The sequence below is a fragment of the Camelus bactrianus genome, chromosome 12 (genome assembly GCF_048773025.1).
Source record: "Camelus bactrianus isolate YW-2024 breed Bactrian camel chromosome 12, ASM4877302v1, whole genome shotgun sequence".
NCBI classification, from domain to species: Eukaryota; Metazoa; Chordata; class Mammalia; order Artiodactyla; family Camelidae; genus Camelus; species Camelus bactrianus.
In genome coordinates, this window is record NC_133550.1 from 11,443,043 (window position 1) to 11,467,615 (window position 24,573).

Genomic DNA, 24,573 nt, shown 5'->3' on the forward strand with positions numbered 1-24,573 from the left:
CCTGTGCCGCTGCCCAGCAGAAAAGTCCTGTGACAACCCTCCCACCCCCACACCCCTACCCTTCCACCCCCACCCCCTGGTTAAGACACATTCTTCTCGGTTTTTGGCTTGTATCTGGGGCAGAGGCAGGTTACTGTTTACAAAGCCCTGGGGGTGTGCCAGTGACACCCAACCAGAACTTCCAGCTTGCATAAACCGAGCAGAACCTGAGGACTGAATCAGGCCAGGGCGGGCCGGCGTGAGTCAGCTCTGCTGGGCATTTGGCCCCCGCAAACTGTGATCAGAGACATAGCCCCCCTCCCCCTTCTCTCCCTTCTGAGATGGTCAGCACACACCATCCTCTTCAACTGGGCAGAGCGCCCCGAACTCAGGACACACTGATGCCACCTGTTCCTTTGCCTCCCATAAAATCTGCTGAAGAGCTTGTGGGGGCTTGGGACCTGTGCCCTCTGGAGGGATTTCACAGATCCACTCCACCCGGCGAGGAGGAAACTGCCAAGTAGGAGACAGGGAGCAAAGTCCTACCGCGGGGCAAAAAGAGACGCGCGTCTGCAGCGGCCGGGCAGCGCGGAAAGGCCGGGCGCCAGGGAAGCGCCGCTCCCAGCCGGGCTGCCATGGACGCCCTGGTCCGGCTCCTGCAGCTGCTGGTGCTGCTCCTGACCCTGCCCCTGCACATCATGGCTCTGCTGGGCTTCTGGGAGCCCCTGTGCAAGAGCTATTTCCCCTACCTGATGGCCGTGCTGGCGGCCAAGACCAACCGCAAGATGGAGGGCAAGAAGCGGGAGATCTTCAGCCAGATAAAGGGGCTTGCGGGGGCCTCGGGCAAGATGGCCCTGCTGGAGCTGGGCTGCGGCACTGGTGCCAACTTCCAGTTCTACCCATCTGGCTGCAGGATCACCTGCCTGGACCCGAACCCCAACTTTGAGAAGTTCCTGACAAAAAGTATGGCCGAGAATAGACATCTCGAGTATGAACGGTTTGTGGTGGCTTTCGGAGAGGACATGAAGCAGCTGGCCGATGGCTCCATGGACGTGGTGGTCTGCACCTTGGTGCTCTGCTCAGTGCAGAGCCCGAGGAAGGTCCTGCAGGAGGTCCAGAGAGTGCTGAGGCCGGTGAGCAGAGTGGGAAGGGTGTGGGTGCGGGGCAGCAAATGTAGCAGCGGCCACCGCCATGTCCGGGGCACCCAGGACGGGGAATCTAGTGAACTAGTGCATCTGACACCCGTCCACCCCCATCTGCTGGTGAACACGGCTGGATGTGGAAGCCCACAAGAGAGCCACCCAGTGAAGTCGGGGAAGAGGGGAGGACACCTAAGGATGGGATGTTTACATTGAGATCCGAGGGATTAAGCAGGGGCTGGAGGGAGTGGGGCAACTGACAGTGTTCTAGGTAGAGATATCAGGGGAAGTAGAATCCGTAAGATTGGGAACTGGGTGTGGAGAGAAAGGAGTTTAGGATGGTTTCCAGGTTTTTGGCATGAGCAGCTGATGGAGGGAGGGACGGTAGAGGGAAATGCCTTTTGCAAGACAGGAGAAACCTGTTTTGAACTCTTTAGGTCTGAGGTGCCATGAGGCAGAGAGAACCCAGAGGCAGTTGGAAGTCCAGATCTGGAAGTCAGAAAAAGAGGGAGCCTGGAGATACAGATTTGGAAGTCACCAGCTTTAGTTGGTAAATTCCAAGCACAGAGGTCTATGAGATCACCTAGGGAAGGCACAGCGAGGAGCGAAGAGCTGGAGGAACCCCAGTTTAATCAGAAGCCCAGTGCAAGTTTTCCCCGAAATGCTGGCTGAGATGTCCAGGACACGTGTGTCTGGCTCTCGGGAGGGGGCTCTGGGCAAGCATCTCTGTACCCAGTGAGACCTCTGCTCCTGGTTCTCCGCCTGCCCATCTGTCTGCCCTCGGTTACGCTGTCCTTCTGGCCGCCCTTTGAGAATGTCTCACCAGTCGTCCCCACTCAGTCACGGGAGGCTCGTCACACTCGCTCTGGGCGGGCAGCCGGAGCCGGGGCGCAGGAGGCGTCACGGAGCAGGACGGGTTTGCTCCCCGAACTTGAAGACCAGCACCTCCCTCTTCACCGAGAGGTTTCGGGCAGGCGTGGCCGGCGGGACGGAGGTGAGGTTAGAGGCAGGCGGTGGGTGGAGCAGGTGAGTGACACGCTCTTCTCTCCCAGGGAGGATTGTTCTTTTTCTGGGAGCACGTGGCTGAGCCGCGTGGGAGCTGGGCCTTCCTGTGGCAGCAAGTTGCAGAGCCCACCTGGAAACACATCGGGGATGGCTGCCGCCTCACCAGAGAGACCTGGAAGGATCTGGAAAGTGCCCAGTTCTCGGAACTCCAAATGGAACGACAGCCCCCTCCCTTCAAGTGGTTGCCTGTTGGGCCGCACATCATGGGGAAGGCCGTGAAGTAAGCCTTCCCCAAATCCTGCCTGCGGTCGGAATGATCCCACCCATCTGCTGAGTCTGCCTTCTCCTGAGAGGATCTGGGCAGAGAGAAGCTATCTCCCCACCACCCCTCCCCCACCCCACCCCTCCCCCCCACCTCTGCCAGGGGACTCTCCAACCCTTCCCTCTTCAGTGGAAAAGCGCTATTGCTCCCCTGACCGCGGGGAGGGAGCAGTGACACCCTGCCGTACCCCTAGCTGCAAATTCCTGGACTGGGTCTCCCAGTTTTTGCCCAACCACCCCAGGACAGCTGCCCTTTCCTCTTTCTGAGACCACACTCAAGTGCCCCAGGACCTGGTCACACAAGTCATGATACGTGTGTCTGTGCCAGGCCCCCAGCACTCCCTCCCATCACCACCTTTGTCCTGAGCTGTGTGTGTGCAGAGAAAATCTGCCCTCTCCTGCAGACCCTGGGCAGGAGGCGGCCAGACTCAGTAAAGGAGCCAGGTTTTGTCCTCAAGTATTTTTTAATAAATAGACAAAATCTGCTAGATTGGATCAGCCAACTAAGGTCAGAGGAGAGGGGAAGCTAGGGAGGGAAGAGCCCCTGAGTCAGCGACATAACCTCCTCCCCACCCTCTGGGCTTAAGGCACTTTTGGGGAGACAGGTCCTTGGGGTTCCATTATACAGGGTGAATGGGAGAGGGAAGGATTGGGGTCCCCTTCCCCACTTTTGCATCAGAACATCACTGCCCTCCTCACCCTCCCCCATGACCCATCCCTGATTTCCCCTCTCACCTAACAGCATCCTAAGGGGATGTTTGGGGGGTGGTCCTCATGGGGGTAGAGGTCTGTGCCCTGAGGAAGCAGATCCTGCCAAATTCTGATGGGACACCAGCGACCGGGTCCCCCCTCTTCACCCCCAGGAGCCGTCTCTGGGGAAGGGGTGGCGGGGGCCCCAGGGCCAGCTGGGACAAAGGAGGCTAGGCAGTGCTTGGCACAGGGTGGCCATCGGGGCCCAGCTCGGGCTGCCCATCCCCAGCCAGGATGGGGTGCGCGTCGGGGCCCTCCCGCCGGGGGCTGCCCCAGTTGTTCCTCAGGATCGTGCCCGTCTTCTCCTCCTTGAACTGCTGCCGGTCTTCCCGCGGGATCTTCACCGCGTGGTACTGGGGCACTGCGGCTTCGGGGTACCGCGCTCGCTTGAAGAATCCCATCTGGAAGGACACCAGGCCAGACGTGAGGAGCCTGCGGGGCTGAGGTCCCTGGGGCAGGTGCTCAGCACAGCCAGCTGCCTGCCTCCAAGGTCCCTGAGACAGAAAGGACCAACGGCAGCAGGAAGGAGACAGGCTGGGCGGCAGCCAGCACAGCAAGCAGCCCCAATGAGGGCCACCATCCATGCTGGGTCCCCAGGTACTCATTCACAGCAAGAGAAAGACCAGGAGAGGGCCTGAGGTGCAGGACCAAGGACATCTCCCTTGGCACCTGAAAGAGGGGCTTGAAGGTAGAACATCAGGACCGCTGACCCCAAAGGTTCCCACGCCCTCCCAAGCTTTTAAGAGGCCCAATAGCATCCCCAGGAACACAAACGAGTTCGGAGGGAAAACATGGCTTCCGAGACCCGTGGAAGCTCCGGAATAATTCCTCTTCAAGCCTGTGTGCTCGTGCGCTGGGAGCACCCCCCTCGGGCTGGGCCCTCCCCTCTGTGAATAAAATGGCCCGGCCCCTCCCTGAGTCATGAACATGCTGGCCCTTCCACACCAAGATGGAAACGTGCCCCGTGCACACTCACGCTCAGGACTGCTCACACTCAGGACGGCCCAAGACTCCTACATGCTCAGACTGCACGGCACCTCCTTGCACGACAGCCTGCACACTCATGCCCCCAGAGGACAAGCACGGCACCTCCCTGTACTCCCACATGCTCACAGCCCAGGAGCCCACCCAACCCTGGTGCGTGCCCCCGGCTGTGTATACGCCCCCTCATGACCTCACCCTGGTAAGTCCCTCCCACCCCAGCTCCTAGAACTCACGCGGCCCCCGTGCAATCTCATTTCTTCACCCCGCACATCCCTGGTCCCGTGACTACTGGGAGTATCTCACACTCACACACACACATCCCCACACACGCACACACACATTTACACACACACATGCTCACACACAATTACCCCACAGTCCCTGGACCCCCGGCTTCCATGGCCGAGGGCTGCACAGCCAGACGGGCCCGGTGATAGTCGGTGGGAAAAGATGAGCTCTGGCTGCTCCAATGGAAGAAGCCACACTGGGATGTAAGGGAGGAGGGGAGCAGAAGAGGAGGAGGATGGGAAGACTGGAGAAAGATGGGGGCCCCCATTTCTGCTTGGTCCCCCTTCCATGCGAGCAGGGAGCAGAGAGCCAGTTTCTCCCAGGCATCAATCTCCCCTAAAAAGAGCTGGCAAGGTTCCCAACAGTCTGGACGCCCAGAGGCCTGGTCCACTGATGACACGCATTTGCCAGAGCATGTGCTTGGTCTATGGTCCCAGGGAGGAGGGGAGGGGCAGTTCCCCATAAAGCCCCAAGGGCGTGCATAGTTCCGCAAATGTAGCATATGGTTCAGGGGATGACCGCAGGTGACGGGTGTGACTGTACGGACATGTGCTCGTATGTGCTCTCAGTGGAGCCCCAGATGCAAACGTGGTTCTGGCTACACTCTGTGTACGAGCACAGTTCCCCGTGGAGCCTGGAATGTGCAGGTTCCGAGTTCAGTCCTGGAGACAGTTCCCTGGAGGCAGTTCTCCACACTGGTTGGCTTCCTTGGCCACAGCTTCCTTCCTAGCCTTACTTGCCATGCTCTAGTTAAATCAGCCCACATTTCCCTGCCTCCATGGCTTTGCCTCCCATGGTCCTTTTGAAAGGCGCAGACCCACCCACTCACCTCCCCACATCCAGACCCTGCTACCCCACCTGCTAAGGCCCAGCTCCAGGCCCCCGGCTCTCAAGCTCTCCCCCCTTGAATTCCCCCTGCACTCTCCTGACTTAGTACCTCTGCCTTGTGCTTGACCACAGGCTCCCCTCCCCCACGAGACTATAAAACCTCTGACAAGATCTGCGCCTGCCTTATCTCCGAACCTTCCAGGGCTCGACAGGGTCCCTGGTACGTGCAGGGTAAGGGCTCAGTGCAGATCTGCTGAAGAAATGGGAGTGTGGGTGAGAGAACCACACCTGGAGAGGCCACCTGCCTGACAAGGAGCCCAGCCCCCGCCGGCCTCCCCCTCCCCAAGCCTCACCTTCCACATGAGCAACACCAGTAGCGCCAACACCAGCAGCCCGGCCAGGACAGCCAGGAGGATGACCCACCAGGGGACTCCTTCTGCCACCACCGCCACGGGGTCCAAGTATACCATCACTGGGATCTGGGGAGGGAGGGGTTCGCAGAACGAGGGCGGGAGCGTCAGGAGAGAAGAGAAGCCCCGGCCCCTCCTCCCCAGCCCTGCAGCTCACCACCGTGGAGGCGTCTCTGAGCAGCAGGTTCTTGATGGAGGACTTCACGGTGATGTTGGCTCGAACAATCACCTCCAGGGACTTCACAGCTGAGTACTCCTAAGGGAGCAGGGAAGGAGACCCTCCTCCTGAATGCCTAAGGCCCCCCTCCCCCAGCTTCTGAAGCTGTAAATGGAAGAGGGTGTTTCCTCCTGTCTTGGGCTGTGTGTGCTGCATTTGGACACAGAGGAGGTGGGAGGAGAAGTGAGTCCCCGAGGGGCTGTTGGGGAAGAGGACGCCCAGCCCGGTGCCCCGGCCGTGCTCTCACCTCCAGGAAGGTGCTGTTCCAGAGGCGGCCCCAGACGTGCAGCACAGCCGCGCGGTCAAAACTGTAGAGAGGGCAGCTGAACACCATGCAGTTGGCCGTGCCCTGGGCGCAGTCCTGGGGACAAGGACAGGAGAGGCTCTGAGCCGCGTGGCCCCACCCCACGGAGCTGCTCAGGGCCCAGCACCCTCACGGTCGTGCTCACACAGACACTGAGTCTGCCCAGAGCCTTCCCTCCATCCCTCCCTGAGCCCCCCTTTCCCTTGGCTCCTCATTCAATATCTATCCCATTTTCCTTACTTGGCTTCAAACCCCCTTCCTCCAGGAAGTCTTCCCAAACTAACCCTTGGTCCAAAACAGCAGCCTACCCCAAATCTGGGCTATTCGGTGTTGAGATGCATGGGGAGCAGGGAGGACAGCAACAGGCAGAGCAGCTTCTCCAGGTGCCGCTTCTGCTACCTAATGACGGTCCCATTTACTGAGCATCTACTATCTGCGAGGTACTTGCCCCATTTAAATGTGCTACTGTCCTGCAATGTGCATATTACCATCATCTCCATCTTTCAAACTAGGAAATTCAAGTTCAAAGAAGCCAGGTGACCTCCCTCAGGTCACACAGCTAACAAAGCTGCTAAGAGGTGGAGCAGATATTTGAACCCAGGTCCAGAGTGGGCAAAGCCGCATTCCTCTGCTAAGCCCAAACTCACTGAAGGAGGATGAGGCTGCCCCAGAGCCGCTGGGGGGCAGCGGACTTAGGCCCTGCTCCTTCCAGGCCTGACTTAAATCCATTTGGCCCAATCCCACTTAATGGCCTGTTTGCCTAAGATTAATGTTCTATTTATCACACTTCGTATACAGAAGACTGGCTTTGACAGTGTTTGAACTCTTTGCATCATCCTTTATTTTGCCACTTTGGAGCAATTCAAGAATCCTTGGTCAATTTGTCTAAATGCCATTTTTAGTAAAAGAATCCATTTCAAAGTTCTTATCAGAAAGGGAGGGCTTTCCGAGGAAACCAGTCACATGGGGAAGGCCAGGACTAGCCACATATCAGGGAAACAGCGATGACACAAGCTCTTACTATTCCTGAGGCGCCTTCGTTTGCTTCAGGTCATGCTCTCAGGGGAGCAGGGACGCTGAAGAAGCCCCGAGAGGGATGGGGTGTGACAGTGGAACTCCCTCCCAGACAGCTGACACCAGAGCTGGCCCCGCCGCTTACCTCCCCCTGCAAAGGCCTCTTTGACTCTTCTTGCCTCTATTGCCCTTCCTTCCACACCTGAGATTCACCCACTTGCCACCAGACCAAGTACCCTGCTGACCTGTGTCCCCTGCTCACTCTCCCTGCCAGCACCGCCCTGCAAGGGACAGCACAGAGCATGCGCTAATCTGCTCAGTAAGTCTGCCTGTGGAACAAAGCTAGGTGACACAAGTAGGAAAAGGGGGGCAACACTGCTCAAAAAGGAGAGACAATAAATCACATGAATTAGAACTGTCGGAAACCTAAAGCGTCCTTGACATTGTGAAAATCAAGCAGGTTTCCTTATGCAAATTGACTTTTTGTCGAAAAAGAATTCAAAAGAACAACAAACAGATCTCAGAGGTGGCTAAGACCATCCCACCTCTATAAACCGTGATCTTTCATCCACAAGATGAAAAGGCTATAGGTAAGCGCCTGCCCTGGAGTAAGCACCTGGTGAGCGTGGAGGGGTGGGACTTTGGCGTCCGCAGCTGCCTCACAGGCGTGTTGTGCACTGTCCCGTCAACTTGCCCAGGTGTCAGACCATCGCACCTCCCCACGCGCCACCCACCGTCCTGACGCACCATTCCCTCCCCACCACCCGCATCCTCTATCATACCACGCGCCCCCTCCCCCATTCTGGCTGCACCAAGTTTGCCCTGCCCGCACCAGGGTGACATTTTTCTTCTTCTCAGCAGAGGACACTGGCCACCAGGACGTGCTGGGCTCCGGCTGCTCACGAGGCTCCGGCTGCTCCGGCTGCCCCAGCTCCCGCCGCCTCCTGTCCCTGCTGTCCACATCCTGAGGTGGGGAGGGGGCCCAGTGAGGGTCCCTCCAAACGCAGCAGTCCTGAGATGGCATCTCCTACCCACCACCTTCCTCCGGGCCCCCCACCTATCCACACACCCCCAGCCCACAGCATCCTTTCCCAAGTCTACCTCCCACCCTGCTTCAGCAGCCCTGCCCACCCGGCCTAAGACTCACCAGGTAGAGGGCGTTGGGCCTGGGGGAACAGAGCCCCTTCTGCCCGGGCCCCTGCCCGCCCTCCAGCTCGACCCGCATGGGGTACAGCAGCCACTTCCCGTTGGCAATCTCGTGGGGCCACATGATGTTGAGGAAGGCAGAGCCCAGGGTGTTGAGTGACTGGCCTTGGTTGGAGACCTGTGGGCACAAGCAAGCGTGAGGGCCACTAAATCCCTGGGGATGGAGAGCACGCGGGCTGCGGGGAGGCCTCGGAGAGCAGAGTCTCCACAAAGACCCAGGATCCTAGATCCAGGCGCCAGTCTCTGCCCGCCCCAAGGCCAGGAAAACCTAGAGATGCCACTAGAGGTGTGGGAAGGCCCCAGGCGCGCCGGGGCAGAGTCCGGGAGAGAGACAGCAGCCCTGCCCCCGAGTCCACGGCCCCCAGCTGAGGCCCTAGGCAGAGCAGCTGCCCTGGGCCCTCATGGGCCCCCCAGACCAGCAGGTGAGACGGCCATCTGAGGCCCCAGCACAAACACCTGCCCACAGCCAAGGCCCAGGGGCTGAGCGAGGCCTCGAACTCGCTAGACCACCATGCGGCCACATGGGAGAAGAGCCACAGCTCCTGGGGCAGACCTCAGCCCCTCCTCTGTGCCAAGAAGGAGGGGCCTCACCAGGACACTCACCGTGACCTCGTACTTGACCTTGCTGCCCACATCCCGCTCAGACCGCATGGCACTCTCACCCCGCACCACGCCGGAGAAGAAGAGCTGCTGGGGAATGGCCACCCTGGCGAGGAGGGGTCAAAACGGGGGCTCAGGAGGCCTGGGGCCTGATGGAGGGTGAGGTAGAGCCCAGGCCTGGGTTTGGCAGTAGCAGTGCCCACCCCTCTGGCGGCGGTGCCCCCCTGGGCAGGGCTTACCCTGTGATGGACAGCGGCAGCTCGATGAAGACACGAGCTCGGGCAGAGACCGGACGCAGCTCCTGCTCGCTGATCCTGGCGTTGGCAGGGCGGGCGTGGGCAGCGGGCACAGACGCCACCCCAAGGGGTCAGGTGAGCACAGTGAAGCCCCTTCTAGGTGGACTTTCAGCCAACTTCCCCCACCATCACCCACCCTGGCCCCACCAGCCTTACGTGGCTAACAGCAGCTCCACCTCTAGCTCTGTGGTCTCAATGGTGATCCCTGAGGTGCTAAGGATGAGGTAGAAGGTGACCTGGAGCAAGGACGGAGCAGGATGAGAGTCCAGAAGGGCGAGGGGCTTGAGGAATGATCGGGGGATAGAGAGCCCCCTGGATAGGGACAAGGGCAGATGTGCCAACCTGGGCGCCTCTCTTCATGGGGTTCCCAAGCTCACACTCGACGTGGGAGGCGTTGTCATTGGACAGGCACAGTGGCTTCTCCTGGAGTGGGGAGAGAAGAAGAGGTCAGCTTGGGTTGCTGGAGCCCCTGAACACCCCACGCCTACCCTGCCCAGGTCCTCACCGCAGGGTCCAGGGCCCGGACTCCTGAGTAGTGCAGAGAGGCAGGGAGGGTGACCAGGAGCTGGGCCTCGTGAGCGTCATCCCCATCGGCCTGGGGCTGGGCTGGGTCCGAGGGCAGATTGCTGACCTTCAGCTCCAGGCCGATGACTGGCTGCCCACTCAGTGCAAACAGGGCTGTCGTCCCATCTGCGTCCCTGGAGGGTCAGATCCCACTCACTCTAAGATCTGAACACCTCCCCCGGCCTCCCCCCTCTCCTGCCTCCTTCCCCCAGGGCATGCCCCCTCTCCTCCCGCCTGGGTCCCCCAAATCTCAGGCTTAGGAGAATCAAGACTTGGAGTCAGGGGACCTCCATTCTGGTCCCAGCTCCACCACTACCCGACCTTCGGCAAGTAACCTAACCTCTCTAGGCCTCCATTTTCCATTTATAAAGTGGGATTTACAAGAATTCCTATCTCACAGGGTCGTGAAGATTATAAAGAGAGATATATGACATGTGAACTGTGTGTTTGTGTATATATATATATGTATATATGTATATATATAGTGAAGGCCTGTCATTCCTTGCCAGGGGAGCCCCTGTGGGTCCACCACTGCCCCCCTCTGCAAACTTGTGAATTATCAGCAGGTCCCCCCAGCCTTCCGCTTTCTCCCTGCAGACTGGCGCTCCTGAGGGGACTTCCTTCCGATCCTGGAGCTCTTGCCTTCCCACCCCGCCTGCTCCCTTGCTCCGCCTCACATGGGCAGAGGCTGAAACTCGGTGTCACTGATGCGGGTGCAGAAACGCGCGTGGACCAGCCGCAGGTTGCTCTGACAGATCTTATCTTCCCCACAGCCTTGCTTCAGGAAGTGGATCTGAGGAGAGGTTCGAGGAGGGTCATTGCTAGGGGGTGAATGTGCCTTGCCTAGGTGGGGTAGAGGATCACAGGGGTAAACAGCCTGTGTTCAATTCGAAGACCTGCGGCTTCCCAGCTGTGTGATATCGAGCTGGTCACTCAACCACTCTGAGCTGGGGCCTCATCAGCAAAATGATGGGAGTATTACGATGTCGCAGTAGAGGCTAGCAGGCTAGTCCAGAGCAAGGCCATATTTCCTAGGCCTTTCTCCCGTGTAACCGAGCCCCAGACTTAGAACGCGAAGCCAAGAGAGCCACTGCCAGACCGGCCGTGAAACCCATGCAAGGAGCTCCACGCTCCCCTCCAGCAGGCTGGGATAGAGGTGGCCTTGGAGACCACATCTGAAGACGGCAGAGCCCCACACCCCTGCGCCCCTGAGTGCCTGCCTGCCCCTCCGACTAGCAACTCATGGTCACTTGGGCCAGGTTTCATCTGGGGTCCCCCCTGTTACAGCATCTAGAAACAGGAGGAAATACCGGGGTAACCGGTGAAAGGGTCTCGCGCGCTGTGAGTGCGTGTCACTGGCGAGGGGCCACGGCTCCTCTTCCTGGGCTAACCTGGAACCCAGGCTCACCTCCGTCCGCTGGGTGCTGGGCTGGTGGGCATTGAGGATGGGGGCCGCTGGGGGCAGCCCCTGGCCAGGAGCCTGTCGCCGGAGCCGAGGGGTCGGGAGACTATAGGACAGGGTCACCACAATGGCCCGAAGCTTGTCTTTGACATTCTCCTGGGAAGGGAAAACACAGACATGGATACAAGAACAACCCCCAGCCCCAGCCCTGCCCAAAGCCCCAGCCAGACCTGAGACAGATCCTGAAATTCGGAAAGAGGCTCAGGGAGGTGAAGGAGAGAGGTGGAGAACTGGGCAAGGAGGGGGGAGAGCGACTGGGGTAGAGAAGGGAGGAGAGCAGGGCTTTGAGAACCAGACGTGAAGACACAACCTGCTGTCACCTTCTCCAGGGAGGACAGAGCTTAACAGGAGACGCAAGAAGGCATCGGTTGGGGGGTGGGGGTGGTCAGCCCAAAAGGGAGCCTTCCCCAGGGTCGAGATCTTAGAATGAGGTGTGCGTGTGTTAGGGAGGAAGCTGAGAGGAAAGCAGGGAGGAAGCTGAGAGGAAAGCAGGAAGAAATAGGATGCGATGACAGTGACCCTCAGGGGCCAAGGGGGCAGCGTGCACCTGAAGCTGGAGCGTGGTGTCACCACAGACTCGGTCACGCTGGCGTTTCAGCCACACGGTGCCTGAGGCCTGGTGCTTAGGGTCATCCGGGCCACGGCTCAGGAATGTCACACGGGGGACCTGGCCCCGTAGCCTCCGGTCTGTGTCCCCATCTAACGTGTAATCCAGGGCTGTGGCAGGTGGGAGAGGAGGAGCCAGTGAGCTGGGGAACGGCTCCAGTCGGCCCTTCCTCCACCTCGGGGGACGCACCGGGAAACCCACTGGGGTGGGGGTGGAGGGGCCTCACTCACCCACAACAGGGCTGTAGCTGCTGGGCGATGCGACGTAGCTGAAACAGACCCTTAGGTCCATGCTGCGGGGACAAAGGCGAGGCTGACAGGCCAAGGTCCCACCCCGACCCTGCACACTCCTGCCCCAGCCCCAGCCCCAGCCCCAAGCTGGGCAGAGAAAGAGAGATAGAGGTGCAGGACTGGACCCTGAAGGCTCCCCTCCGCCCTCCCCTGGGATCCCACCTCACCAGACTGAGTGGCCGCCGGCACAGTTGGGCTGTTCTAGGTCGATGGTTCTCGGAAGGATAGAGACCTCGTGGGAGACGTGGAGGACGGGCCTGGCCCTGGGGAATGGGGAGTGGAGGGCACAGGAGGCACGAGAACTTGAGGCTGGGAAAGCGGGGAGGCGGTGGACTCTCCAGCAGCAGAGCTGGCCCGGGGCGGGGAGGATGGGGGGGGTGCTCCGGGCCTCGGGGAGAAAGAGGGCAGAGCAGAGGGAGGGCTCACCTGAAGAGCACGGCCGTGTCGGCCAGGGAGCCCACCAGCAGGTCCGGGTAATGGTTCCCATCCACGTCCAGGCCGCCCGACAGGGAGTAGCCAAAGCTCTTTATGCCCACGGCCTCGCCCTCCAGCACCTGCGGGGCCAGACCGTCGGCCTCCCACCCACCACCCCCGGGCCTCTGCCTCCCCTGCCGCTGCTGCCCCGCCGCCTGTCCCACCCATGCCCGTTCCTGGTCCCAGCCACAGCCCTCACCTGGGAAGCTGTGACGACAAGCCCCAGGCTGCTCCCGTGGTAGATGAAGACTTTCCCATCCCCATCGAAGGGAGCCCCCACGGCGATGTCTGCGGGAGCAGGAGAAAGGCAATCAGACCTGGGGGGGCAGGGGGCAGAGAGGCACAAGGTCCAGGCCCCAGCTTTCCCTCAGTCACTCAGCTCCATGTCCTGTCTTCCCTATCTTGCTGAGCGGCTACTAAGTCCTGGGCACCTTACACGCATCACGTTCAGTCCTCTCAGCTACTCTCTGCAGGTAACGCTAGCTCAGAAAGGGCACCTGCCCAAGGTCACAAAGCTGCCCAGGTGTGAGCCTAGGCTGCTCCCCTCCCTGGGCCCTCAGAGGACCTTCCTCTTGACCTCAGAGGTACTTCCCCACCCCTGCCCTGCCCCCTCCCTCCCCTGAGCCTCTCCCGGTCCCAGTCACACCTGGGAAGCCGTCTTGGTTGAGGTCCCCCAAGACAGCCAGGCTGATCCCAAACATGGAGTCGGGGGAGCCGCAGAGCCGGAGAGGGGAGACCCCAGCCCAGTGACCACCCTGGTTCATATACACATACACGGCACCCCCCAACTCTTCTTGGCGCTCAAAGAAGTAGGGGGCACCCACTATCAGGTCTGTCCAGCTACGGAGAGAGGAAGACAGTCAGTGTGGAGTCCTCCCAAGCCTGGGGAGTCAGGAGGAAAGGCCAGAGGCCCCTCACCCTTCCCGGACCCAGCCTCCCCCAGGCTCCACTTCCCTCGGCCCTCTCTCACCCATCATTGTTGAGATCAGCCACAGCCAGTGAGTAGCCAAAGCCGGAGGTCAGGCGCTCCCCAGACAGTGTAACTTCGGGCACCAGGCGGCTGGCACTGTCTTTGCGCAGAATGACCACAGCACCCTTGTGGTTGGCACGAGGGGCCCCTGCCACAAAGCTCAGCTCCTCTGCTCGCATCAGCGCCTTCCCCGAGTCAATGGAGAAACCTGAGTGGGGGCGACCCACTAGTAAGCGCCCCCCCACCCTGCCCCTCTCCAAGCAGGTCGGAGCCAATAGGTGGAAGGCGCCTGCCAAGGTATCCCCACCACGGCTGCACCACTCCTCCTCCCCTCTGGAGGCCTGGCAGCCCTCCCCACCCAGATACTGGGGGCTGGCACAAGGGTTGCGGTGAGGTCGGCCTCAAGGACTGGGGAGGAGGGAGAAAGGCCACTGAGAAGGCCAAGGAGCTGGGCGGGGGGCTGTGGCACTGGTAGGAGCTAGGGCAGGTCGCCTCCCATACGATTCCCAGGGAACTGCTCTCCCCTCTGCACACCCAGGAGGCCCCCATTCCATCCAATGCACCTTCCTTGCCCCCAATTCCCACCATCCATGCAGGGAGAGAAAGTCTTCACATGGATGGGAGGGAGGAGACATGGGGGAGTAGGGGAGAACTTGATTCACCCAAACATCTCCCGGGCCTCATTTCCTCCTCTTCTGCAGAGGGATGCAGATGAGACAATGAGAGGGACTTACCAACACAGCTGGACCTGTCTCCACACGTGCCCACCATCCCTCCCTCAGAGGAAGGCCCCCAGAGGTCTAGCTTCCTTCCTTCCCGGGACAGTCCCACCCACCTGGACCTTCCTCCAGAGACCCCGGTCACAGCCCCCTAGGCTGTCACCCCTGGGGCCTCTTCTCCTCCGTCCTGGTTACTGGGCTCAGCTCTTCTCTTTAAGTTGGGCCCAGTGGGTATTTCCCTGAAAGTGTGCTGTTGCGGGGCAGGGCAGGAGAGGAGGGGAGGCCAGGCCAAGCCCCCAGGGCCCAGGAGGACGTGGAGGGGCGCTTACAAACCTAAGTAGCTATTCAGGGCCAAGTCTCCGGCTGGTCCTGGGAGCCGGTCAGCAGGGTCCAAAGTTTTATACACCAGCTGGTCAGGGTCTGAGCTATCAATGTTGGTCACAAAGAGCAACCCTGCGGGGGATGGGGTGGGGGTGGGGGGAGACACCAGGGAGGGACATCCGGGGAAGAGGCCACAGAGTGGAGAGACAGAGGCAGACAGAAAGGCAAGGAGGAGGCAGAAGAGGAAGAAGTGGAGGAAGAACATGAGAGAGACAAAGAGACCAGAGAGATAAGAATCAGACAGAGAGACAGAGACAGAGACAGAAGGATGGGAGCGTGGAGAGGGAGGATGAGAGAGAGAGGAACAGAGGGTTAGAGCAGCTCTGGGCCGGGGAGGGGTCCCTACCAAAGTAGCTGTTGGCAGGGACCGGGATGAGGCGGGGGTCCTGCTCCTTCTCACCCCCCGCCTCGTAGGGCCCGTCGTCCAGATGTGCCAGGTCCGCTGAGCCCTGTGCACAGAGCTCCACCCTGGCCGTGCCTGCAAGGACAGATCTGTTAGTGCCCGGGGCAGGAAGTGAGGTGCACCCCCAGGCCGGATGTTAGACAGGCCCCCAGGGAAGCCCCTCCTCTCCTTTCCAGCCCTGTCTCCACCCCCTCCCCGGCCCAAGCTGCCTGGGGTCCCCCAGACTTGGCATCACACTCACCGAGTGTCAGCCTGGCCAGCGGCAGCGTGCAGAGATGGGAATGGGAGTGATGAAGGGTGGGCTGGTGTGTTGGAGCATGCGCGCCCCGGCTGGGCAGGTGCCCAGCGGTGGATGTGGGGACTCGTGCCAGCCTGTTGCAGAACACTCAGCCATGCGAAGGAGAGGAGATAGCCCCATTCGTGAATGTGTGTACACTGGCATGACGGTGGTGGGAGGCGTGGCAGTGAACTTGTGGGCATGCTTGGCCACGTGCTGCCCCCAGTCCCCTCTCTGAGGTACTGGGACATTTTGGTTCCCTTCTCCCCTCCCCTAGGTGTGACTCACCCTTCCAGTTATAAGTTCCCGGGGCTCCAAAGAGGAGGTAGTGGCTGTCTGGAGAGAAGGCAGCGGCCGTGCCCTGCTGGCAGAACCCAAACTGTTCGTGGCCCTGCGGGCGCCCCTCACAGAACTTCCACTCCCCACCATCCAGCTCGTCATGGATGGCCAGGTCTTGGCTTAGCACAAAGCAGCGACCAATCACATCCCTTGTCTCCAGGATCTGGTCCACTCGCTGCCGCGACTCGTATCGGTGTGCACAGGTCTGTGCGAGGAAAGGAGCCGTCATTCTACTGCATGGGCTGGGGACCTACTTGACCCACATGCATACATGTACATGTTTGGCAGACACTGGTTTGTGTGCACACGTGCATCTGCGTAGGTGCACACACATCCACACACTCCTCTGCCAGCATCACTTGGGTACCACTGCCCAGCCAGTGTTAGGCAGGTATATACAGAACCCCCATCCTACCCTCTCTGCACCCGCTTCCCGGCCCTGGAGGGAGAAGCCCTTGCTCCACGTTCTGTCCGGGCGCCCACAGCACAGCGAAGCCAGCACACAGAACTCGTGCCTCCTTGATCCCGCCATACGTTGGACAATCCCCAACGTGCCCAGCTTGGTCCTGCCTCTACCCCTTCCCAAGTGCCACCACCTCATCTGCAAAGAGCTCCCTTCCCTCTCCACTCTCCAAGCATTGCTTATTCTTGAAATCCTGGCTCAAACCACCCCCACCTGCAGGAGTCTTTTCTCTCCTCTCCTCCCTCGGACTTTCATAGACTGGGGACTGTACCACTCACTTAACGTTAACCACATCCTGCCCCGTAGTGACTTGTATTACTGTGTTTGTGCGTGTTAGCGATGACACAGAGAAAGAGAGAAACAGACACAGAAAAAGAGAGAATGAGAATCTCTGCAGCTAGGCAGCAGGCTAGCTGAGGCACGGGCCAGGCTTTTCCCTGTGTTCACCTGTCCTCTCTCAGTAACTAGCACAACACCTGAGTTTGACAAATGAGTGGCTGAATGAACAGTTAGATGTTTTTAAATTTCTAAGGAAAGGGACTGTGTCTTATGCTTTTTTATATCTCCCTGAGGTCCTGGGAACCAGACCATCACACCATATGGCCAACCTGAGTTCTGTAAGCACATCTGTATATATACACACTACACACACACAGATACCCACTCACACACACACAGATATACACTCACACACACACACCACCCTTGCATACAGTCAGAAGATGTACTCACCGCAATTATATTACTATTACACAGTCAAACTATTTTTCCCTCTTTTTAAAAATTAATTTTTGTGACTTTTTTCAATAAAAATGGTAAATATTAAAAGTGAAAAAAAATGTGGTACTCACAACAACCTTGCCCCCAGGCCCCTGGCTCCGAACACTGACTCCCAACCACTGGTTCTCCTTACTCTCCTTCTGCACATCCGCTAGAAGCAGGACATGGGGAATTAGGGGAGGGGAGTGGAGGGGCCTCCCCTCCCCCCGTCATGTCCTTCCCCCCACCCGGCCCCCACAAGTCCCTCACCTCCCCGGTCAATGTCCACCCTGGAGCAGTCAGTCTCTTCCAGGCTCAGGGGGCAGGCGAAGAGTCCTCCGGTGCGATTCGCCTGCTGCCCAGGCAGAGCCAGAGCCTGGGGAGCGCCCGCCAGCAGCCTGTGCAACGGGGCAGGAGTTAGTGGCCGGAGCCCTTCACCTCCCCAGAGCTGCCCAGGCCCAGCTCCTTGGTACCAGGCAGTGTTGGAGGACTCAGGAAAAGGGCTAAACGTCAGTTTTCCCATGTCCTGGTAAGGGCAAATTAGTACACTTGGCCATGCAACCATCACATTCCGTACGCACATACTATCTGGATGAGAGACCACATACATAGTTCACACACACGCACACACACACACACACCCACACACACACACCCCAACTCAAGCAGCCTGGCCAGCACTGCTAGTTTGAAAGAACCGCCTGTTCCCAACACCTGTTTCTGACCAGGCCTTCCTTACCCACTCCCTGGCCCCATCCCCAAGCTCTGCCCTCCTCCTCAGGCATGGGTCAGTTGAAACCTTCCCAGAAATGCCAAGAATGCTGGGAGCAAAAGTAACAGGAGCCCAGACTGGCACCATAAGGTGGCCTAGGAACCAGCTTTGGAAGCCAAGCAAGAGACTAGAAATGGCTCTGCCTCCCCCACCCCGTCATTGGGGGCCCATCAAGGACCCACCCACCACCAGCAATCCTGCCGGCCCAGGATTCTATCGGTCATTCCGGCTGGCATGGAGGTAGGGGCAAGTGCCTCCATTCCTGCCCATTCTCCCCCCACATCCTGAATCCCCTTCCCCATCCTCCCTTCTCCTCCCCATGTCCATGATTTTCCCCACTTCTCCCATCCACCCTGCCCCCACCCAGTCTTCTCTCCTACCTCCCCCTCGGACGCTTTCCCAGATACAACTTTCTTGGCAGGACAATTTTCCATGATCACAGCCAAGGCTTCTTCCCCAGGGAAGGACTGTGCTGGGAATGGAGGCTGCCTGGGTCCCCTAGGGCTGAACCCCTGGACCAGGAGTGAAGGAGAGAGTGAGGCAAGGTGACAGGCACCTAGCTGGCTACAAGGATCCTCTCTTCATAGAGGAAGAGACTCAAAGCGGCAGCAGAGCAAACCCCAAGGCCTCTCTCCTACACTCTTTCCCTCCGTCTCCCTCGCTGAGGGCCAAGGCCTGAAGCTGTGCAGGGCAATATTGCAGACAGGCATTCGCAGGGCACCATGCCAGTTCTGATGGGGCACAGAGCCATTCTCCCTTCCCACAACTCCTTTCTCTTCGCAGCTGTTATCCCATGTCAGAGCCAGTGTCAAGAGAGAGGAGGGGGTGGGAAGTGCAAGGGAAGAGAGCAGACACTGGGCACTGATTAACAACAATTTATTGAGAATCTATCACCTGCCGAGCCCTGTGTCAGGCACTGATGAGACAAGGAAGTAATATTTAGTCAGCACCTACTACGGTCAGACCCAGCCCTACGCTAGATGCCAGGGATATGAGGAACTAACGTATTAGACTCTCTACTGACCAGAAATTGACACGACATTGTAAACTGACTATACTTCGATTAAAAAAATAAACAGACTCTCTACTGGGTGCTGGGCACCAGGCCAGGCAGGTTACCTTCACCAGCTCATTTAACCTTCACAACAATCCTATGTAAGGATTCTTCTCCTGTCTTTCAGATGAGGAAACTTGCCCAGAGACATTAGTAGTATGCTAGAATTCAAACTTACATCTGCCTAACTCCAATACCCGTGCCTTTTCCGCCACACTCAATGACTGGCCACCTCCAGAAAAGGGAGATGGGGATGGGGAGAGGAGGGTACCCTGAGCAGAAAAAGAAACTGAGTGGCATGGCCAACCTTTGGACAAGTCTGCGGTGCCTCCCCTCCACACACAGGAATGGTGACCCCTTGGAGGACCGGGGCTGTCTTATTCATCTTTGCACTTGCCCCCTAGGAGGTGTCCGGATGTGTTCACTGAACCCGCACATTATGTAGGCTCATGGAAGCAACCAATGCCTCAGCTGGTCTGTGCATAACTAAGTACCAGGAGAAGCGAACAACCAGTGCTCAGTGCTCACATCTCCCCTGGAGATCACGACCTGGGGTCGGGCTGGGGGATCCACCTGGAGGAAAGAAGCTGAGTGCATAGCTATGCCCAGCCCCACGCAGTGGAGAACAGAACAGACCATGCCTCCTGGAACAAGAGTTCCCACATGCAGCCACTCCAGTCCCTCCACCTCTGCCCCTGCCACACACTCCTTCCTGACTTCATCCCACGGTCCTCAGCTACCCCAGGCCTCTGGACAGAACAGTAGCCACAGCTGCAGCCACTGCAGAGAGAAAGACAAAGACATGCTGGCAGCTGGGAGCAAGGGACTCCTTGGGAGCCTGGCTTAGTGGAGGCGAAGGAGTAGCCCACTACCTCGGCACCTCTCACCTCCCCACACACTCCAGCCTCCGATCCAGTCCAGCCCTCTCTGACTCTCAGTCTGGGTGGCCCTCTGGGGAGGGTGCTCGGCCTGGGAGGTTGGCTCAGCCCAGGGGGTGCTCTAGCCAAGCCGTTGGATCAGGGCTCTCTGTAAGGCACTAAAGCTACTCTCCAGCTCCGTGGATCACTACACAAGAATAAAAGTACCAGCACTGTCATAGCGCCCACTACAGGCCTGTGCTATTCCCAGCATTTTCCATATATTAAGAACTCTTTCAATGCCCACAACAACTCTATATGGTCGTACTATTGTTCATCTCCATTTTACAGTTGATGGAAATAAATGAGGCTGAAACCACAGCGCAAAGAAGGTTAAACTTCAAAGTCTCATCTCGGGGCCAGATCGAAAGACATCAAAATAGGTGAGGTCTTTCAATCAGCAAATGCTGGGGCAGGTGAACTGCAACTCCAAAGCCGGGGGGACTTAGCAAGGTACCTACCTGGCCTCTCATGTGCCACCAGATAGCGGAGTGCCCCCTGCTGGAGCAAGAGCAGGGTGAGGGGGTCAGGCCCCTCTGGGAATGCCCCAGGCTTGGCTCTGGGAGACAGAATCAGGGGCCACCTTCAGAGATGAAGGGGAAATGACAAGAGACCAAGCTATTAAAAATAACCTAGAATTTGCCTGGAAATAGCTCAGAGAGTTCAGCATGTCCTAAAAAGGCCTCCAGTCCTGGAACTCTGGCAGATGCGGGGAGAGAGGGGAAGGGAGGGAGACAGAGATGAGGGAGGAAGCAGAGAGAAGGCTGAAGAAGAGATGAAGTCAGTAGCTTTCTATCACTCCCAAAGTTTGGGGGACCACTGACCCTGCTCCCTAATGACAAAGGTAATGGAAGAAGAAAGATCAGAGCTAGCCCCTCCTCCCTGAACAAGGCAAGAGAAATGAGCTCTGGTCCCTACCCTCTGCCCCCAGGGCAACAGCAGTGGGGAGAAGAGAGTCCCAGTGGGTAGCACTGATCCCAGTAGTGGACACTTAGTGTGGCTTAGGGTCTGGCCTAGGAGAGAAAAGCCCCCCGCCCCCGGCGGGAAGGGGTGGGAAGCTTTCTTCCCCTTCCTGCCTCTTTTTCAAATGGCACACCAGAGCAGCGGCCAACTGTACAAGAAGCATGACAGTCACAGGCCCCACACACAACTGTGTCCTTCTCCCTCGGGTCCCAAACTGATCAGAAACTAACCAGAATTGTCCTCTGCCCCTCACTCCTCCCCGCCTTCCCCCACTGCTGAGATTCCTGGAACTGGAAATTTCCTGAGGAGGAGAAGAGGGAACCGCCTGGCCAGCATCCTTCCTGGATCCCCCTCACTGCTGCTGCCGCTGCTGCTACAGCTTTGGGGGGCTCTGTTCTCTGCCACTCTCGATCACCAAACCACCTAGTGCAGATTGCCAGACCGCCCCCGCCCCCAGGTCTTCCGAGCCTCTCCTCCCAGCCTTCCCCGTGGTCTTGAGCCACAGAAGCAGCAGGTCTCTCCTGGCCTCCCAGTGTGCTGCTGCTCTCATCCCACCCCATGGCACTACTCTGGCAAGAAGATATTTATGGAGTCTACCTTCCATCCCTCCATGGCACCTTCAACCTCTGTCCTTTCGCTCTTCTGCCCTAAGCAGAGGCAAAACGCTCAATCTCCCTCCCTAGGGGAGTTCAGTCCCCTGAAGGAGGGGAGCCACAGGCCCTGGGACTGGAAGGAGGATGCAAGTGGGGTGAAAGGCAAAAGGAGGTGGCTCCTGGCCAAGACAAGAACCTTGCTCTCAAACCCATCCCCAAAGCAAGACCCTGGGTCTCAGACCCAAGACAGATGAGACAAAGCTCCAGACGGGGGTGTGGGATATCTGTGGGCAGTCTGAGAGTCTTGGTGGGGTTTGAAGATTGAGAGATGGGGCAAGGGGTTGGGGGAGACTGTGGCTCGGGCACGGGTATTCTGGGCGGGTGCGGTGACTCACCAGCTCTGGGGTCGGGGCTGCAATTGCCGGTGCAGAGCCACAGAGAAGCCGAAGAGGCTCCCCGGCTCGCCCTCCTTGCGCAGGGCGCCCATCACGTCCAGATTGAAGGCTACAGCCCCCGGGGAGAGCAGTCCGGCGAGCAGGGAGCCGAGAAGGTAACAAATCCCAGGGGCCCCCCAAGGATCGCGGCCCGGAATCCCGGCCATGGGGCGAACCCCGAGCGCTCTCCCTGAGAACGCAAAGAAATACGCTCGCGCCCTGAGCCCCAGGTCTTCCAGGGCGAGTCTCTGGTCTCCGAGTCTCGCTGGTCCTTCAGGGGGGTCTCCCAATCTCTCGCCTCGTCACCCCTCTTCTGACGCTCCGCCGCCCCAGCACTGGCCAGGACGCATGCAGCAGCAGCAGCCCGGCGTCCACTCGGGCTCCCGCCTCCGCCCCCAGGGGTGCCGCCCTCGCCCCGCCCTCGCCCCGCCCTCGCCCCGCCCTTCGGTGCCGCGGCAGGTGGAGGCCGACGGGAGTCTTTGAGGGATGCTCAGGCGGGCAGCTCCGGGTGGGAACTGACCTTGCTCCCTCTCCCGCCCCCCAGCTCCACCTCAGCTCCGGCACCGCCCTCGCCAGCGGTCTCCCCTTCCTCCCACTCCTGCCCAAGCCTGCGAGTGGTGCAAGAGGCGATTAGGAATGGGGCGGGGTTTGGGGGGGGAGCGTAGAAATTCGGATAGAAAGGGGCCAAAAAAGAGAAGGGGATGCTGGAGAAATGAGAAGTGGATGAGGCTAAAGGCCAGTCTGGGAAGAGAGATGCAGACAGAAAAGGGTGATGGAAGGGTAGTGGTCTCGGGCCTGAGTCCGGTGTGGTGCCTTAATGCTCCCTTCTCCCCATGGACACACAGAGCACCTCTTCTGCTGTTCGAGTCACACCCTCTCCTATCCCATTCCATCCACCCCTCAGAGCCCGGCAGTGGCAACGGCTGTGCTAACCGCGTCGATAGACTTCAGGGGAACAGAGGAAAAGACAGGCACGAAGAGAGTAAAACTGAGCAGGCCTGGAGAGGGGAGCAAAGGAGGCATGAAGAAAGAAAACAGAAAGAGAAAAGAGATGGAGGAAGAAGGGCAAGAGTTTGATCAACAAGGGCAGAATGAAAGGAGAAAACAAGGAAAAGACTGATCCAGGAAGAGGAAATTAAGGGGGGGGAGGGGCTGTCAAAGAAGGAGGAAGATGAGAGAGATTGGACCCTAGAGGCAGAGGAAAGGGAAGGATGCCTCGAGCTTCCAGACCCTTCCCAGGGTACATTTCCCACCCTCAAAAGGGGAAGGGATTGGAGGAGGCAGAGTCCTGGGCCGGCCTGGGAAGGGGCTGGCTGGGGCTTTCCAGGGATGTCCCTAGGGTCCGGCAGGCCTGTCCCTCTGCGTCTTCTCTCCCCATCCCCCAGGCTGAGACAAAGGCAAAGGGAGAGAGGACATTTTCCAACTCTGCTATTTATAACTCCAGTCCAGAAATGGGGCCAGCAGGAGAGATAGGAAATAACTTGGCACAGCTGGAACCTCGCTTGCTCCCGCTCCCCTTCCTAGTTCTCTTTCTTACCAGGTGTTGGTCTTGAGTATATCCATCTGTCCATCTTTCCCTTCTCTCTCTCACTCCCTGGTTTTGTCTCATCCCCAGCTCTATCTTTGTCCCCTGTCTTGTCTCTGTCACTTGGAATCTTTCTAGACTATTTCTCAATGTCTCTAATGTCTTCTCTACCCTTCAAACACTCTCATATTCTTAAGATTCTCTCTTCTCTCTTCCTTTCTTAAAAGCTCCCATACATGTTTTCCCTAATTCTTCTTCCTATATCCCTTTGACTCTCTTACTTCTTTGTCCAGGATTATACCAAAATAACAAACAAACAAACAAACAAACAGGTAGGCTCTCACTCTGCTGGCCCTGGGACAGTCCTTGCCCTGGGTAAGTTACTATACATTTGAAGGTTTGGGTCTCCATTTTTGCAACACTCCCCCTGCGGGCCTCCAGGGGACTGGCACATCTCTACACAGGTGCTATCAAGGTAATACAGCAGGCTGACCCCGAGATCCTACTTTTATTATCCTCCAGATATGCCCTCTCCATCCCTTTACTATCTCAGAGCCCAGGCAACAGATAAGAGCTAATATGAGAATGCAGAGGAGCGAAATCAGGGTAACCCAAAACTCTGGACTCTCAGCCCAAACATCCAACCAGGCTCAAAATGCCTTCAGAGGCCCAGCTGCCTTCTTCTCTGCACCTGCAGCTTCTGCCTCCCTCCATCTCCACTCCACTGGCTCCTGCTATATCCAAGCCTGAAATCAGATGCCAAGAATCTGCTTCTGACCTCCTCTGCCCAAATATTTGAGAAGTCACCTCACCCGCCACAGGAGGAAGGAGCAGGAAAGAAGAGAGAGAGGCCGCCCAAAATTAGCCTGCCTATAAATAGTGGGGAGAGGGAGGGCGGGGGAGCATGCAGGAGTCCCAGACCAGCCTGGTACATTTAGACATGTAGGTTTTCCCTAAAGGGGAAGTGAGACCAGGTTGTTGGAATGGAGAAGAATATTGGAGGTCAAGGAGGGAAATGAAGAAGCTGGAGGAATCCAGATAATGGAGGCAGCTCGATATTAGAATAAATAACCTGCCAGAGAACTTTTGTATTTGAGTCCAGAGTTTGGAAATTCATTCAGTTAAAATAAATGCTGATACCGTGTGATTCCACTCGTATAACATTGTCAAAACGACAGAGCTGGAGAGATGAGGAACAGATTACTGCTCGCTAGAGGACAGAGATGGGGAGGTGGGGGGGCGTTAATATATAAAGATAGCACAGGG

At 58.3% G+C, this 24,573-nt stretch overlaps 2 protein-coding genes across 8 annotated transcripts; one reads left to right on the forward strand and one right to left on the reverse strand.

Moving 5' to 3' along the window:
- Positions 1–219: 219 nt before the first annotated feature.
- On the forward strand, positions 220–2,901 carry TMT1B (thiol methyltransferase 1B). The gene is made up of 2 exons (XM_074374665.1): positions 220–1,112; positions 2,171–2,901. The coding sequence occupies exons 1-2, from the start codon at positions 615–617 to the stop codon at positions 2,405–2,407; spliced, it is 735 nt and encodes a 244-aa protein (XP_074230766.1). The 5' UTR covers positions 220–614; the 3' UTR covers positions 2,408–2,901.
- On the reverse strand, positions 2,890–22,178 carry ITGA7 (integrin subunit alpha 7). Of its 7 annotated transcripts, XM_074374651.1 has the most exons (27): positions 21,744–22,178; positions 17,320–17,447; positions 17,142–17,221; positions 15,777–16,032; positions 15,209–15,286; positions 14,761–14,880; positions 13,709–13,916; positions 13,385–13,578; positions 12,938–13,026; positions 12,691–12,818; positions 12,432–12,527; positions 12,205–12,266; positions 11,915–12,084; positions 11,314–11,463; positions 10,583–10,698; positions 9,847–10,039; positions 9,684–9,764; positions 9,498–9,577; positions 9,285–9,359; positions 9,049–9,151; positions 8,387–8,563; positions 8,072–8,203; positions 6,169–6,282; positions 5,862–5,960; positions 5,648–5,773; positions 4,550–4,662; positions 3,391–3,595 (listed from the first exon to the last, which is right to left on the reverse strand). In XM_074374651.1, the coding sequence occupies exons 1-27, from the start codon at positions 21,947–21,949 to the stop codon at positions 3,535–3,537; spliced, it is 3,435 nt and encodes a 1,144-aa protein (XP_074230752.1). In that variant the 5' UTR covers positions 21,950–22,178; the 3' UTR covers positions 3,391–3,534. The 7 variants fall into 7 exon arrangements, with proteins under 7 accessions (XP_074230751.1, XP_074230757.1, XP_074230755.1 ...); XM_074374650.1 differs by lacking the exon at positions 4,550–4,662 and having other exon boundaries at positions 2,890–3,595; positions 21,744–22,176; XM_074374656.1 differs by lacking the exon at positions 4,550–4,662 and having other exon boundaries at positions 2,890–3,595; positions 15,155–15,286; positions 21,744–22,176.
- Between the last annotated feature and the right edge of the window lie 2,395 nt (positions 22,179–24,573).